The sequence below is a fragment of the Akebia trifoliata genome, chromosome 3 (genome assembly GCF_017979445.1).
Source record: "Akebia trifoliata isolate Shusen 1 chromosome 3, ASM1797944v1, whole genome shotgun sequence".
Taxonomy (NCBI): domain Eukaryota; kingdom Viridiplantae; phylum Streptophyta; class Magnoliopsida; order Ranunculales; family Lardizabalaceae; genus Akebia; species Akebia trifoliata.
In genome coordinates, this window is record NC_141377.1 from 39996121 (window position 1) to 40014036 (window position 17916).

The 17916-nt window shown below is 34.3% G+C and overlaps 1 protein-coding gene across 1 annotated transcript; it reads left to right on the plus strand.

The window, feature by feature from the left end:
- Window positions 1-3810: 3810 nt before the first annotated feature.
- On the plus strand, window positions 3811-6057 carry TIN1 (tunicamycin induced protein). The gene is made up of 3 exons (XM_086435276.1): window positions 3811-3998; window positions 4088-4441; window positions 5075-6057. Exons 1-3 carry the CDS (start codon window positions 3882-3884, stop codon window positions 5894-5896), a joined length of 1293 nt encoding a protein of 430 aa, XP_086291402.1. The 5' UTR covers window positions 3811-3881; the 3' UTR covers window positions 5897-6057.
- The last annotated feature ends 11859 nt before the right edge of the window (window positions 6058-17916 follow it).

Below are 17916 nucleotides of genomic sequence, written 5' to 3' on the forward strand. Positions count from 1 at the left end.
AAACTCGATAATGAAAATCACCCTTCGATGCTTACTTATGAAGAGTGACAGCCCCAAACAAACTCAAAAAGACAGGGTAATTCATTTGCCTACACAAATGCACTAACAAAGGTTCTTAACTTGAGTTGACATACCAACACCACCATGTGAGGATGAGTTGTTTAATTAGTTAATCTAAAGAGACAAGCGAAATAACACAACAACTTCTACATACCTTTATCACATGGGTATTGAGTTAAAGACTTTGTGAGATAAACAAATGCCTATCTAGCCATGGATCTACTCTCGACAACATGATATTAGCTAAGAACATCATCATATGCCCAAGTATGACAAACTTTAAGACTTCCTTCAAAGGTAAAAATATACAATTTTCTTATCTTGAACTCTAATCTAGATAAAAATTTCTATTAAATTAATCATAAAAGTAATTTTACAGATCCCAATGAGAAAGGAAAAAGCCAAGGACAATTTGATATAATTTCAAGTTCCAATCCAAATCACCAAAGGGGATTTATAAGATTAGATTTTGTACTCATAAATACAAGTGAGATTTTTTTTCCCCTTTGCATACATTTGGAGGAGACCCTTTGAAAGAAGTTATATCTATTAATCATATTGATTTGTAAATTCTTGAAAAATGTTCACATATAATATCCACCGTGTATATGCAATAGTTAAGATAAAATGTTAATCCCGAGAATATATTATGGATATCTAAGATAAATCTCAACCGTTGGATCTCTTACATTCACGAGTCATGCAATTGACATTCGTTGGTTAAGATATTTCAAAAATAAGACAAGGTCGACTTTTATTTTGCGTAAGCCAAGTTATATGACGTGTTTGATTGCTGTTTTAAGTCAATTTCATGCAAGCGTTAAATTTCCACCCCCACTCGAGTAATCATTGACCAAACGTTGGGTCAAGGGTAGGTTTTGCAATAATGGATTCTCGATTTGATGGAGGTTGGGGAAATACTGGTGGGTTTATGGCCAAAGATTCCTTCGATGGCTACGTGCCGATCCTAATTGATTGGACTGGAGCATTATTGAAGAAAGACAGAACACGTGTCAATCTAAGTTAGTAATTTTAGTCTGAGATATTCTATATTCACACCAACTTTTATTAAAAGCACAACAATTCTGATGAAATTAGGAGCGGAATAGGTAGGATTTAAACGGGTCGAATTTGGGTTAGATATGAGTTTCTCAGACTAATTTATATCTAGATTCAACTAATTAAAATCATATCTGAACCATTTTATTTTCATTAAATCTATATTTGAATTCAATTAGATTGAATTAATTGATTTAAGTAGGATAATATTAAATTATTTAAGATTATTTAAAATAAAATTATTAAATTGTTGTTTGAATTCAAGACATCTCCATTTTGAAGTAAGGACTTGAACACTAAACCCAATCATTGTTGATTGATGAAAAATGGTTTTATATATGTACATCGATTAAATATGACTTGCTTGTGATCTGCCATGATTTCTGCAAATTAATTAGTTGGAGTGGATTTAGGCCCAACTTTATGAATTGATTGACGATGAAATAAAATAAACGAACATAAATGATACACAACATAAAAAACAAAAGTGATTACGTCGTGAAGTCACGGGCTACGCCCTTGAACTTGTGAGCCTAATCATTAGCCATTTCCATTAGTTACAAGTGCATTCCCGCCCCCACCAAACCTTGGGCTTGGGTCCAAAAATTCGACCCATGGTTTGGTGTTGGTCTTGGATCTCCACGCCAAACCTAAACATTATTAAGTGACATTATAATTAGACCGAATTCAGGCCCCACAGAAGTCCTTTGCAAGACTTGGCTTGGGAGTTGAGACAGATTTTTAGTCTATTGAGCCTATACCAGTTTGACTTTCAGTCTTCATTGTGTTAATTGGCATGTCTTTGCCTTGACAGGCCCATTATCAACACAAGTACTAAGCAACAAATGCATGAGAATAGCCATCATCATCATCCCATATTGCAAGCTCGGTTGTTTATAAAACCATGTGTCTTGTTTACTTTGGTTTAATTTCTAAAAATTGAATCATATGTAGGACTGCAAATTGGGCAAATCTGCCCATATAAAATAAAGCCCATCTGAACAACGTTGAAGATCTGGAAGATAACAAGATAATGTGCAAATCTGCCCCATAAAAAACCTCCCAGCAAGTTATTTATGACAGATGGAAAACCAATTTCTTCATTTATTCTTAGATAATTAAGAGGCCTCTATACCAATAACTTGCTTATAAACTCTGCCCCATGCCCTATAATAACAGAGGTAAATAGTTGGAGACTCCCAGTTATTGTAAAGCTCGAAACTTAGCCCAAGCCCACCATAGAGGATCTGTTTGAAAGGAGTTGGAGGCTTGGTACTAGCTAGAATGCTCATGACAACTCGAATTCGTCTTTTGGATTGCAAATTCAGGCCCATTTTTGGGCCAACTATAAAATGGTTTTTTTACTGTAATTTTGATCTTATGTTTATTATCTCTCTTGAGAGCTGGAGAGGGTTTGAGAGAAGAGAGAATTCTTGTATCTTGGCGAATTCATGTTTCATATATTAGAATCGGTGTGCATCTTTAGACATACCTCAATCTAAAGGGAATCACGTAAATTTATGTGTTTTTTTTCTGTGTGATTTGTGTTTTTTATTTTGATTCATTTCTTGGTTTGATTGCTCCTATTTTCCTAACATTTAATTTCTGTGCACAACCAAAATTTCATTTCTAGAATATTGCAAAACCTCCCAACACATGCAACTCTATCTTCCAAAAGGTACATCCATTGATACTCCAATAGTCCAATCACTCAACGAAGAGTTTCAAGGAGTTTGATTCACGGGTAACTGGATGAAGAACATCAATGGTTATGAAGGTGCAATTTTTTTTTTTAACCTAGTTGTCCTCACACATTGTCGAGACTAATCATGGGGTCACACACGTCGACCCACACAAGACATGTGATGGGTAATTAAAGGGTCGTACATAGATCGATTCAAACAAACACAATAGGCATCTAGCCCACGCATCTGTTACCAAATTGTCACTCAACCATACATGAGAAAAGCTAGTAGTGGTTTCGATTATTTCACTAACCAAGATCAATCTTTACCATGGTTTAAAAACTCGTTTTGATGTCCATGGACAAGACCGAGTTATCTCGGATTAGATAAACCATTTAACTCGTGTGATACTTATTTATTCTTATATATTTATGTAAAAATAATCATAAGTTTTTTTTTTATATAAATGCGATAGATTCGAAGATGTTTAATCATTAAATCATATTTTATTTAAATAATACATGTTTTAATTTTAAAATTTCAATTATTTTAATTAAAATATATAAAATTCCAGTTGATTTTATTGATTAAGTTGAGATTTTCAAAATATCGTCCAAGTCATCCCGTTTGTCTCTGCGAGATTTTGCACATGTGGTCGGTCACTATAGCTGGAAATGGATACAAATTTTGAACTCCGTAAAGATTAAAAATTCGTGGATCACGAGAATTGGTGGATCAAAAGAATTTGGCACGTGGCTTTTTAAGATGTCTTTATCAAAAATTTGATAAAGACAAGTAGGTATTACCGTTTTTTTTTAATTACCAAAGAACAACGAATCCCATCCAATCATCTTTCGCCTCACATCATTCTCTGGCTTCCCATTGGCCAATATTTCCACGTCAGCATATCTAAAGTTTCTCCATCACTAATTTTCTTGATTCTAGAAACCTCTTCTAACATCCTATTCCTAGTTCTAATTGGAAACGAATAAAGAATCTAACTCATCTATATAATCCCAAATTCATAATATGTGAGAGTTATCTGATCTCTCTCTTTTTTTTCAATCTCTTGATCTGATGATGGGTCTTCGATCAGGATTTCTGGCGGGATTTCTGATCCTCCTCACAATCGGATCTTCGAATGCTCTGTTTTCGACAGGAAACACGAATCCTTCGTATCCTAAAGCGATTTCTGTAAGTAATTCGCTTCATCGTAGTTTCAAGGTTTCGATCTTTTTGTATGATTCAACTAATTTTGATTTGATTTGTTTTGTTTTGTTCAGGATTTGAAAGAAGCAATCGTGAAAGGATTAGGGTTTCAAGCGAAGGATTTCAAGATCTCTGGTTTCGATATCAGGGATGCGTTGGTAGGGAGATCTGTAGGTTACGAATTCGAGATAGAAGTTGATAACAAGGTTCTTCCGTTCAGGCTTCTTGAAGACGTGACTCGATGGGAATACGTGGATCTCCCGATCTTTCGGACTGAGGGTTCTTCGTCTGAACCAGGTGAGGATAACGGCTTGGTGGAGAGTCGGAGATTGGACGAACCTGTTTTGCCTGTTTTGGCTCCGTTTCAATTAGCTGGACCAATGGAGTTATGGATTCAAGATGCGAAGGACATGAGGCTTTCTCTTCCAGTGAGTTTCCAATCTCTGTTTTTTTTTTTTTTTTTAATTATAGTTAATTAGGGTTTTTGTTGCTCTTTATGGCATGATTTTGGTAGGTATTTGTCGATTTTTATTTAATCAAGATATGAGCAGGTTTAATTCTTCGCATGTCATCAATTTAATCTCTCTATTATTTTCCCTAATTGGAGTAGATTAGGGTTCCATTGCTCTAATGGTCATGATTATGGCAGGTGTTTGAGGATTCTAATTTAATCTCTTTAGGGCATGATTTTGGTTTTTATTTTAGATCAAGATGTGAGCAGGTTTAATTCTTAGCATATCATCAATTTAATCTCTCTATTATTTCCCTAATTGTAGTAGATTAGGGCCCCATTACTCTAAAGGTCATAATTTTGCCAGGTTTTTAGGGATTATAATTTAATCATGAATGAACTCGTAGAAATCTACACATACCATCAATTTAATCCCTGTTTTTTCCCCTAATTGTAGTTGATTAAGGTTCCATTACGCTAAAGGTCATAATTTTGGTAGGCTTTTGAGGATTCTAATTTAATTAAGATATGAGCTTGTAAAATTCCACCCATACCATCAATTTAATTCTAATTTAGGGAAAATATACATTCTGTTCTTGATTTTTTGCAGCACGATGTGGATGCGGGTGTACTAAAGAAAGTGATCTTAGCAGACGGTGCAGTGGTGACAGTTAAGGGCGCCAAATCCATTAGCCTACGCCACCCACTTGACCTCCCACTCCCCTTAAACCGAAGCCACAGTGGCTTTGCCTCGGGCATTTTAACTCTCGCTGATTATCTCCACCATGCTTCTCGTAACCAAGGGGGCTCACTTCTCTCCCTTCGTATAGTTGGACCCACTTCCCTAGCCTCCCCTTCCTCTTCATCCTCTTCGGTGAATAACAAGCTCAAGCTCAAGCTTCTAGCACCAGGTCTTGTTGAGCTCTCCTCCCCCTCAAGAACCAAAGCAGTTGAAGCTGTCCCCATCAGCAATGGTGAAGAAGGGATGGCGTTGTTAGCACCAGATAGGTTCACTACAATGTGGCCTCTGGTATCACTTAATGGGTCGAATTATAACCTTCGTGGATTCGAGTCACTGTTGTACTCAGTGCTGGGTGACAAGGCTAAGGAGGAAGGATCATTCAAGTTGTTGAAGGCAGATGCTTCTGCGCAGACTTTTGTGAAGATGGTATTCCAAGTGGAGAAAAACTTGAAGGTGGAAGATGGTATAGATTGGAAGGGGTTTCCTGAATGGAAGACGAAGCCGGAGTCGCTGTGGATGCATTTTGAGGTGTTGGCTAAGCTAGATGGGGATAAGGTTGTGCCAGAGAAGGTGGTGCAGGTTAAACCATTTGAGGGGGAGGATAGCGTGGCTCCTAACGTGCTCATGGGGAACATGACCATGTCGAGAATTCCTATTGTTTACACTCCTTCCAATCCCTTAACCTTGTAATGTGGTGTGGCAATTTTGTTTTGTTCTTTCAGGGGTTATCTGTATAGATTAAAGAGAGAGGCTTCTTGTTCTCCCAAACAAAGAAAACTATTGCTTGTCGACATTTATCCTTGTACAGTTATAAAAACATTGGAGTACATAAAATATCTTATTTGATTCTACTATTAATTCGTATATTTAAATGGCATGGAGCCAGATTTGAGAGGAAGGTTACGCTTTAATTTCTGTTTCAGATCAGGAATTTTAACTAATTGGTTGTTTTTTTATACTTTGCAAATGTGGAGATCATCGTCAAACTTCTTGCTATCAATTCAGTATGCTAACTTCATTGCTTTTGTGATAGTTGAATTTTTATGCATTTTCTTTGCATCTCATGTCTAATAATTAGAACTTAATTTTGAATGTCCATAGCAGTTTGATGTGAGTTCTTGTTCTGATTTATAATTTGGGGTGATTTTGAAAATTAGGATTGGGGTTTGTTGCACACTCTAGGGATTAGCAATGAAGAATGAAGGCCATAGAATATGTGTAGGATTCTAGATATATCTAGTGAAGAGAACTATATGCGGTTTAGAAATTTTACAGAATTTAGGAAATTTTGAATTTCTATATATAATGTGCGATTAGATGATGGCTACTTTCCTTAGCTATAGAATTGCAGTTTGATGAAGTTATATATTTTATAAGTATTTAGTGATATTTTTGTCGCGTACTCTTGGCATGAGTTCCACACTAAAATGCAAGGAATGAGAAGAGCATAGAATTGCAGGTGCTAGCTAGCTTAGTTGGTAGTCTCTGGGTGATGATATCATAATAGACCTGGGTTCATATCTCACAAGCACCGAAGGATAAAACAAAAAACAAAAAAGAGTGTTGAACCATCCATGTCTACAGGTATGGGGGTAGACTAACCACATCTTAGGTCTACCACCTTATCATTGTCTACATAATCACCAATGATTCTTTTCTCAATTTTTAACAACAGTGGTAGAGGCATAGCAATGATGGCTGTAGTGGTGGCAATACTGGTGTTATTGGAGCCGGAGGCTTTAGGTATCGTGGTGATAGAAAGAAATGGATTGAAGATGATGATGGCAGTTGTAATGAGTAAAATAGAGACTTGAAATTGCATTAGCCAGTACTAGGTAGAATCTACCAATGGTTGTGGTGCAGAGTCTTGGGATTTTATTATGTTCTCTCAAAACGTATTGCTTTTCTTTCTTGCATTTAATTAATATATGGTTTGTCCTGTTTAATTCCACTTTTGATGTCATGTTTGCACCCAACCTGATTTTGATGCACAAAACCAAATTTCAAATTGGCATTTATGGAATAATGAATAGCATGGGCTTTCGAAATCATGCTAGGCTCAACATGATTTTGATGTTCAAAAACAAATTTCAGAAGGATGTTATGGGATAATGGTTGGCATTATGCACATATATACTGATTTATCTTGCGCTTTCATCGGTGTTTATTTTTAACTGATAATTTTCTACAAAGATCAAATCTCATAATTAAGTTTATGAATTGGTCTTTTAGCTAAGTGATGTTATGGAATGATAAATTACTATAGTCTCCATTAAGGAACAGTTTCAGATCGCGAGCATTTCAATTGTTGTCAAAGCATATGGTTCACAGTTACAATTGGGAGTTCATGAAGAACCATAACAAGCACCACACAGATTACAGGATTTAGATTGGTAATGTATTGCTTCTTCTTTTCTTTTTCTTTTTTCTTTTTTAAAATTTGAATTCCAATTTTTTGAAGTTGTAGACATCAACTTGTTGAATAATGGCTCATTTTTATTTATCCTTGTTTTGTGCTTCTAATGCACTTCCACCCTCATTGGTATTTAGTTATTTCCATACAATATGAGCATGTTTGGAACATTATTGCAAGAGATTCAATCGAACTAAAGTTATTACTTGGGATTACAATCGAGATCGTTGTGAGACTTCCCTCTGAACTATATGACAACCAAAGACCAAACATATTACCTTGATCGGCTTTCAACAAGACTTCCTCTACTAACATAATTGAAATTAGTGTCAATATTGTGACATCAACTTCTTTTCTTTTTGCCCTTTTTAGACATATATTTTGGTGTATATATTCCATTAATAGATTTTCTATAAATAAATAAATAAATAAAAGTTGATGGGGAAATAATATTGGGCTTATGTTTTACCTATAAAAGCGGGCCCAAGCCTACTCTTTCTAGTATTGTTAAGGCCTTTGGACTGGCCTGGTCCAAGAAATCTCAAACCTTAAAGAGTTAGATCACTAGTGAAGTATCAATCTTTGTTTTGTTCAGTGTCCTTGTATATTCCTTCTCAAAATTCTATTTACAATGTAGTAAATTAAAGATATGATGCTCAGATTACACTACTCTCACTTGTACCCATCTATTACCTATGAATCTGAGATGAACCAAAGCAAATATGACAACTATCTTTGAAAAAATACAAGTAGAGATGGCGACCCATGATTCTTTTTAGAGGGAACCAATTGGAGCTACAAGCAATGAAAATGACTTGAGCTTTGTGGTTAGAACAAAATTGTTTAAACAAAAACGTCTTGTTCTTCGTCTCTTAGCATGCCATTGTGGAAACTCCCGCTAATGAAGATATCAATACGGACAAAGCCTCTCTCAATAATACCGAAATGATGAGTAGAGAGATTAAGAGTGATGAGTGATGAGTGATCAGATGATCTTTGTTTTGTTCCTTCAAATGCTTCCAAGTACAGTTAAGTCTGTGAAGGTGTTCTCTTGGCATCTTCTTCTTCCTTTTGAGATAAAATGCAGAAACATTACAAGATCAAACCCATGAGTGAAAATGATGGATTTGGTCCCCCACCCCCTCACCCACCATTCATCTCTCTATCGATTGCACTACTTTTCTTGGAGCTGATCAAATCACTGACTCTGAATCTTATGGCATGACCTAGTAGTTAATACTGGCATATGTGACGCTTTTGAATGGGTGAAAGCTAATTTGTGTAATTTATACCATGATGTTATCTGTAAAAATGCAAGCAAACATATTTGAAATTTGGCATGCGCAGGGTTGCAGTTTGTTAACAAATATTCTGACTTGGGACTTCTATGGTCTTAAGAATTGTAATATGTCCCCAATGCAAACATGAGACTTCCCCAGTTATGCAGTTGGGAACATGGGCACATCACCAAGAAAGATTGCGCAAACAAGGGTTTTTGACAAAATGGGGATCCGCTCAAAGATAATTCCTCAAAAGGTAATCATGAAGATGGTGGTGATGACCAACCAAGCCCAGACCTTGGCATGTATGGCATGACTTCAAGTGATTGGGAGTTTGTCAACCAGGCCATGGTCTTAGATATTATAATTGGAGTTTGTAACTCACTAGCATCCCCTATAACTGGTTATAAAAGGAAGAAAGACGAGGGCAAACATAGATGATCATCTCTGATCCAAGTCAAAATTTTGTAGTAAGTGAAATTGAACTAAGCGTTCAGAGTAGAATTTGTTGATTACCCATCAAAAATATTTTAATGATTGGAGAAGACAACTGGATACGCTTCATCACTCATATCTCATATCTTAACGAATGAGTGTTGGGCGCATTGGCCAAGGCATCCCTCTAAAAAGGGAGAGATCTTGAGTTCAAACCCCCTCATTGGCCACCCACGGGGATTTATTCCTGCTTACTTGGTTTTTGAGGTATTGCATGTACTTGGGGGGTTTGGGTAAGATATGGTGCTCTAAGAGGTTAGTTACCTTGCCTATGGGTCCAGAACCACCGTCATAAAATAAAATAAACAAACAAACAAGCTCATATCTTGAGGTGTCGTATGCAAATCCTTCGGCTTTCAATGACAAAAAATTTATTGAAGAGAAGATTTGATTGATTTATAATACGACCCCTTTCAGAAAATAGACACTTGGTAATCAAATCAATTATTTATTATAATCAAAAGGTATTTGGGATTTTGTTTTTGGTTTTTTGTTCGTGATACTAATAGACTATAATATGATAAGAAGTAAATTACAAACAAGCTTGATACATTAAATTTTATTATTCGAAAAAGAAAATATTACAGGAGATTTTATTATATTTAAAAATTGTCATTCACATAATAAGGATAAAATCCCTTTTTAATTAAAAGAAAAAAATAAAATTACTTTTTAGATGCATAATTGATGACAAAACATGATATTGAAGGTTACTAACATTCAATACTTGCATTGTACGTTAACATTCTCTTTAAAGGGATTAGTTCTAATTATATTGACTGGAATCCAACCAAACCAAGTCAAGTCTCCTTCACCTTGTTCCCATTATTGAACTCCTTCCCATTGTCTCCTTTGGAAAAACCTTACAGAATTGGAACAATATAAGAGTAGATCAGCATGGCATGTTTGCATGTTGTCCCTCACATGTGAGGTGATCAGTCTAGATTCTAGATACCATGACCCAAATCGCATGTGAGGGAGCCATGCAGCCTTGGATGTGATTTATTACACTACGTCAAAACTGGAAAATTCGACAGGCCAAGGCCCATGAATTTTAGAAATCGAATTTCAACTCTTAAGAGCCATTGAAATTTTTTATGTTTCCATATTAGACAGCTTAGAGCCGTTGAATTTCTCCCATCCTCCGTTAATTTGATGATTTCGGCCCGTTAAAAAATATTGACGGCCTTGGACCATCGGATATGATTTTTTTTCATGTTGTGTGAATTGGATTAATGATATGGAAGAGGGTAATAATAATAGAAACAATTGAGAGAAGAGTGGGAGAAATGGTGTCTATGTGTGAGGAGACAAAAAGTAGCCCCATCAAGATAATATTAAAAAGTTTTGGATGAAATTAGGGCTTGGAGTTTAGGGTCTAGGGCTTGGAATCAATCTCTTTGTTTATGTATAAAAAAATAGAGAATCTCTATACCTACTCCACCCTCCCCTAAATTAAGCTGTCATGTGTTTAATATAACGTCAAACAGCTAACACCATAATCATCAAATCAAATCTGAAGGATAGAATAATAATTTGGATTTACAAGAATGTACATAATTTGTATAATTCCCCAGGGAAAGCCATGTGGCATACTCTTTTAGGCTTTTAGCCTCAATTCGCAGGCTTGGTTAAGCTCTAGTTCGACCCTAAGAGGCGGTCAGGGCTCTAGTTGAGTTCGGGGTTTTATAAAATTGTTTTTTTCTTTTCTTTCTTTGTTTTATTGATTCATTCTGGATTTATAGTTTATCCGATGGACCCCAATTAATTCACTATTTGATTTACAATGACTGATCGATGAATGTTTTCATGTAATTTCATTTAATTTTTTGCATTTTTTGTACACTATTTTTCATCCATAAAAATAACCTATGGTTGTTAGATTATTTGCCATTAGGTAAGATACACCCCGAGTTCCTGAGAACTTCGTCGTGGTCGTGGTTTGCTACTTGTCTCAAATTACTTGAGAAACCTGTATTATAGTCTGTAATCTTGAAAGGGACACTGAAGTACTTAAGAGCTGAAATGCATGATTTTCACACATTTTGCACTCGAAGACACTTTTCAGAGAATTTATCATTTGGTAAAACTCTGGAAGCACTTCACACTTTTGCAGGAAACCAATAGGAGCTACATGCAGGATAAGAAAATGACTTCAGCTTTGTGGTTAGAACAAATTTGTTAAAGTAATTGTCTTATTCTTCGTCACTTAGCCCACAAGTGTGGAAGCACAAGCACCCGTAAATTAAGACATAAATACAGACCAAGTCTCTCTCAATAATACTGGAATGTCAGTAGAGGAGTAGGAGACACCAAATGATCTTTCATTGGTTCCTCCAAATGCTTCTGAGTACAATTAAGTTTCTGTAGGTGTTCTCTTGGCATCTTCTTCCCTTTGAGATGAAATGCAGAACATTTCAAGCACAAACCCAATAGTCAAAATGATGGATTTGGTCCTCACTACTCACGAGAATGGTTTTGAGTATATTTGTGTTCAAACATTCAAAATCTTTTTAAACTTGTGCATAGTTGGATAGTTAAAAGAACTAATCTAAAGTATATGAATTAAGCATAAAAACTAAAACTTGTAAATAAGTCAAAACTTCTAATTAAGTAATCAAGCTCCTCCCAACCATGCATTCTCCATGTATTCAACACGCTTCCCAAACTGGTCAAGAATGATTATTGTAGATGCAAAAACTTGCACTATCTTGGGATTTATAATGAATATTAATGATTTCGCCCTCCTCTATTCTTAGGTGTGCCTACAACAATGCCTCTCCATCGCCTAAGTCAGAACCTAAGTACAAAAGTGGTACAAACATTTTAGGGGGAGGAATTGCATACCTTTTTAGTGCTCATTACCCTCATATTTATAGAGTTCAATCCATAGAATCTTTTATAATCTCCTTTCTAAACTCATCTTTATTTGTTTTAGTGGTTTCCTCTTTTTAGGACTGTATTTATCCCTCATTCCATATTCATTCATTCCTTGTATTGGGGGATCTTCCCTTCCACCCCTCAAAATTTTGTTTTTGCTGTCCTTGACTTTTCGGAGATTCATTTGACCAAATATTCCCTCGATCTACTATCCCTTATTCTTCGAGTTTTGGTGGTCTACCCTTCCACTATTCTTGGCATTCCTCCTCGTGTTTACAATCCCAATGTGCCATGTGTCAATCCCTAAAGCTTTATGAAAAATATTCTGCACAATTATATTTGTACCTTATTTCTAAATGTAGATTATAACTAAATAATCTTCATCTTCGAATTAATCTTTGTATAAATAAATTTCTCTAACATATTTGGTATCATATATCTTCTCTAGTTGTGTTGCTTTTAATGCACTCTAGTTTCACTTTACATGTTGATAAATTATATGGTTGAGTAAAAATATGAATATCAATAATTCTAAACAAAAGCTCAAGAGTTGAAGTTCGAAATCCAATAACATGATTTGGGTACTTCTACACAAGTTTGTGTCAAACTCATAAAAATTCTTCACTAACAGGTAAATGTTTGAATCACATACAACCAATCTAATCAATTCTTTTCATGAATTATTAGTTCAATTGATGCAAACATGAGTTAGATACATGCATGTGGGATGGGTTTGACACATTGGGACATTTGAGGCTATCCCATCTATGTGACAATTGAATTGAATGTGGCTACTACAAGTTATTTGTGTGGTTTCTTTTAAGATTTGTACTTTGTGTAGTGCTCCGATGAGGTAACCAATTGGAGGGCTGTGAGTGGAATGAAGAATTTTGAGATTAGAGCGATCCTTCAACAGATTTGACTCATGAAAAACCAATGGAAAAAATAAATGTTCCAGACCATTTAAATGTAAAATCCAAGTTATCATTTCTAATACATCTGTCGTACAAGCTCGTAAACATTGAGTACACTTTATACGTGTATCATAAATCTTTACTGAATATGACATTTGATTTATAATTTTTTGAAAAATAAATCATATATTGTAGATACCAGACGAATCAATGATTTCCCAGAATTGTTTTCTAATCAATCTACTTCTGGATCTGCTCAGGAGAAAGCGCCAAGATACTTTGATTTCGTATGTTTTAGCAAACATGGTCATACGTTTATGTGGTACATACCGATTTGAATTGGTGAATATTCTATTCTTTAATTTATATGATTATCACATTTATATGATTACCACTATTTATTCAAAAAATTCGATTGATTGATACGAGTTGATTTTCTGTTACGATGAATTGATGAAACAATAGCTACTTCAGCGGCTGCTCAAATAAATCAGAAAATGTTACAAAATTTATATATATATATATAGGATAGCGTTCGACATCCAACATTAGGGAGTTAACACGTTTGTCTTATGTGGTTTAAAAGTTTTGGGTTAAGTTGATTTTTTGTGAGGATGATCTCTATGGTGAGAAGATCATTCTTATAAAGAATTAGTTGAATTTGAAATTTCTAAGTCCATCAAAAGTGGTTTACAAATTTTCGATAAAAAATCGACGATTCAGAATTGTAAACCTCTTTTGATAGACTTAGAAGTTTCAGATTCGTCTAATTTTTAGTGAGGATGATATTCTTACCAAAAAGATCATCCTCACCAAAAATCAACTCAATCCAAAACTTTTAAGCCACATATGACAAACGTGTATATATATATATATATATACAACTCAATCCAAAACTTTTAAGCTTTTAAGCCACATATGACAAACGTGTATATATATATATATATACAACTCAATCCAAAACTTTTAAGCCACATATGACAAACGTGTATATATATATATATTGTATTTTGCTTAAATTTTTCTAAAGATTACTAAATCCTTAACCCTAAATTCTACATTATGTTCAAGTGAAGATATGATCTACAACATAATTCTTTTCCAATTCACCAATTCTGCTCCATACCATAATACTTATTTTAAAAGAGTTGTCACCTTATATATATATAATGTCTCTTTGAGCAAAATATATAAAATTGAAACCATGTAAAGAAAATCAAGAAAGCCACTTGGCATGCTTATGCCTCCCACGTGTGTGATAAGATCAATTAAATTCTAGAAACCATAATGAAATACCGCACGTGAGCCCCCTACTGCCTCGGATGCGATCAATTGGTCATGCACGTGTGTTCCAATTATAATTATAACTAGGGTTATGGAGATGCTGAGTACATGGTAATAATGAGAGAAACCATGGAGAAAGGAGAGAATACATATATATTGTGTCCAAGTGTGAGGGGACAAAAAAGTGACTCCCATCAAGACAATTAACATTTTAAAACTTTTGGATATGATCGAGCTTCTTAGGTCTTGGAGCTTCACCATCAATCGTTTTTAGTTTTACATAGAAATATTAAAGATTCTCTTCTCACCAACTCTCCATTCTATTAGCTAGCTGTCTTCCATTTAATTAATTATATCAATCAAACAGCTAACAATACTAACATCATAATCAACAAATATCAATATGATACCACACACACACAAAAAAAACTTTATGAATATTTTACAATAATTTATACAATATGTATGATATAATGATACGACGTAGTGCGATACAATCCAAATTATCCCAAAATTTCATGTGACACATTTTTTTCGTTCAGGATCATTGATCTCATGAATGTTAGGCCCAACCTTAGGTGGGCCTATTCACAACAAAAAAAGAAAAAACAGTTTCATTGTATTATTTTAAGAATAATGCTGAAGTGACCTCCAGATTGTACCTCATATCACACATCCTGACGTGAAAGTGTATTGGAATCATAGATGAGCCATGTAAAATATGAGATACAATCTTGAGTTACTCTAGCACGAATCTTATTTTTATTGTAGAGTTTGAGCATTTTTATTGTGTGCACTAGGGTTGTCAATGGATCGGATCATACTCAGAATCTGAATTGTTTTGTTTCGATATCTTTGGATTGAGTATTTAAAATATGAGAAAGTATTTAAATTATTTTATATATTTTGAATATCTAATCAACTTTTACCTGGCCCCATTCTGATCTTCTTGTCATTGGATGCTAATTTTGAGATTAGATAAGGTTTCAATCCATTACCTATCATATCAATTTCGAGACTACTCTAATCATGATTCTAGATCGACCTTTATCCGTTGAAGATCATATTTGAAACTCAATATATATGTTTTTTTTTTTTTTTTTGAGAGCTTATATTACATCACCAACTTTTATTTATAACCCCATAATTAATTAGTAGAAAACAAAAAAGAAATCAAACAAAATGAATAAACAAGGAGTAACTCTGAGAACCAAGCTTAGATTTGCTTCAAAATCACTGTGATCGTACCTCAATTCCTTCAGATCTTGAAGAGCTCTTCTAACTTGAATAGAAAACCAATTGGAATAACTTTGGAGAAGAAGAAATAGAATGAGGTTTGATCATTAAAAAAAAAATAGAATTACTACATGTATCCTAGACATCACATATAATTTAATTATTTTGTGTGGAAATAGAAAAATTGGTATATAAATGTATTCTCTCTGATATTTTTACTTATCAGTCACTATAGACCTATTTTGATTTTTTTTTTTTAAATATTAACTTTGGATAAATCTATGAGGCAGATTTATTGCAGCAGTTTTGATCCATGTAGATGTATTAAATATACTTCGTAACCATATTTATAATTAATTAAGGTATAAAGTTATGTTTTAGTTTCATTTGTCGTTCTATTTTACATCTACTACAACACACATGTGGATGGCCCCATTGAAGCCAATGTGCCACAATGGTGATAGAAGGATATCGAAACAATTAATGGAAGGTACGTGCCTTCATCGACATGTTGTATGAGACAAAATACGTATCGTTTGGCTCTAGTCCAGACTTGTAATTAATCGACTTAAAAATTAGGAGTTTTATCGTTCCCTTTCAAATACATATTGTTATGTCACAGTCCAACTTAAATATAATGGGCTGAAAAATTACAAGCTTTATCGCTCTCAAGCAAATACATAGAGTTACGTCGTAATCCTAGTTAAATCTAATGGTCTTAAAAATTATGAGCTTTATAAAATAAAAAAATTATGCGCTTTGTCATTTTCATACAAAAACATATTATTAAGTCCCTGTCCGGCTTGAATTTAATGGACTTAAAAATAATGAGTTTTATCCTTTTTAGGGGGCTTACAACGATGTTCTAAATTGTTATATTTTTTTAATTGAACGGGTCGGGTTAATGCATCTAATTGACAGTCCAAAGTCCAAACTACACCATGAGAGAAGATTTGTTTAAATTAGCTCTCGATATCTTGAAAAGGGTGGTGATGATTGATGAAGTGCATTTTGGTCATTTTAAACATGAAGACAGATCTCGTCTAGAGATGACGCCCACACCTTCTTCTTCTTCTTGTTGTTGCTTTCTTTGTGGTCTACTGGATTAGGTGGAAGGAGTGATTGGTCATTTTCACAACAGAAATCAAAACAGTTTTTGGGACCACTGAACAAAAAAAAAATACAAACGAACAAACAGTGCAACATGCAATATAAGCGAGGAGGATTTTCGGTAAAAGATAAGGGTAGTTCTGTAATTTAAAGGGTGAGGGTGAAGTGGACCTCGCGTAATAATTCGAGGTGTATAGGAGATTTGAGAGACAAAAGGAGGGGATCCACGAAAACACAATCCTCGTGTCTCTCAATGTCAGTCAAAGCTTACTTTGACTGAGCATTCTCTTCGAGTAAATATAATTTTGATAATATATATATTTTTTTAAATATTGTTTAATAATTTGATATAAAGCTCTTCGTTCAAAAATATAAAGATTTAATGAAGAAACATATTTTTATAAGAATTGTTGTAATTAAAAATCGCAAAATAAATATATATGAAAAAAATGCATGAATGATGATGAAGCATGCAAAGTAAAAGCTTAGAAACTCGATTATGACTGATACGTGTAGGGCTGGGGTTGATCAGATAACAGATAAATCTTATTCGTTGATCCGTAGGTCCACTGGCAGCTAAGATCAGCCTTTTGATCAACCCACTATCATCATGCAGTCTTGTTTGACCATTTGTCAATGATTTTATAACTCAGGCTGAGTCGATGACCGAGTTGAGTCAAGTGGAAATGGAGGCGTTTTCCATTTTCCAATGTGAATTTTTTAGAATTGAGGTACCCCCCTCTATGTTTTTCGTACTGATAACAGCCGTTTGACCTCGGTCTCCTCTTATAGACTAATGACAAATGACTTAAATACTATCATCTTCAACCACTATCCAATAACCCTTGACTTACATACATATTTATGTCATTTTCAAATTCTTCAATCTCTTTCTTCAAATATTTTTTTTTATCTATTTAATCTTGTTTTCAATCCAACTTAACCATTGTAAAATATCATTATTATTATTATTATTATTTTTTTACTTTTACCAAAATTCGATGCTTTTTTACTTCTCCAAAATTCATATCTCACTCTTTGTTTTTAGCTTAGTTATCTTGCTCTTGAAGTTTGAAAATTGATGTAGATAGAATCTTA

Coding starts and splice junctions, on each gene's coding strand:
- TIN1 (XM_086435276.1), top strand. CDS start 3,882: ATGATGGGTCTTCGATCAGGATTTCTGGCGGGATTTCTGATCCTCCTC. Junction 3,999..4,087: donor CGTATCCTAAAGCGATTTCT/GTAAGTAATTCG, acceptor TGTTTTGTTCAG/GATTTGAAAGAAGCAATCGT. Junction 4,442..5,074: donor ACATGAGGCTTTCTCTTCCA/GTGAGTTTCCAA, acceptor GATTTTTTGCAG/CACGATGTGGATGCGGGTGT.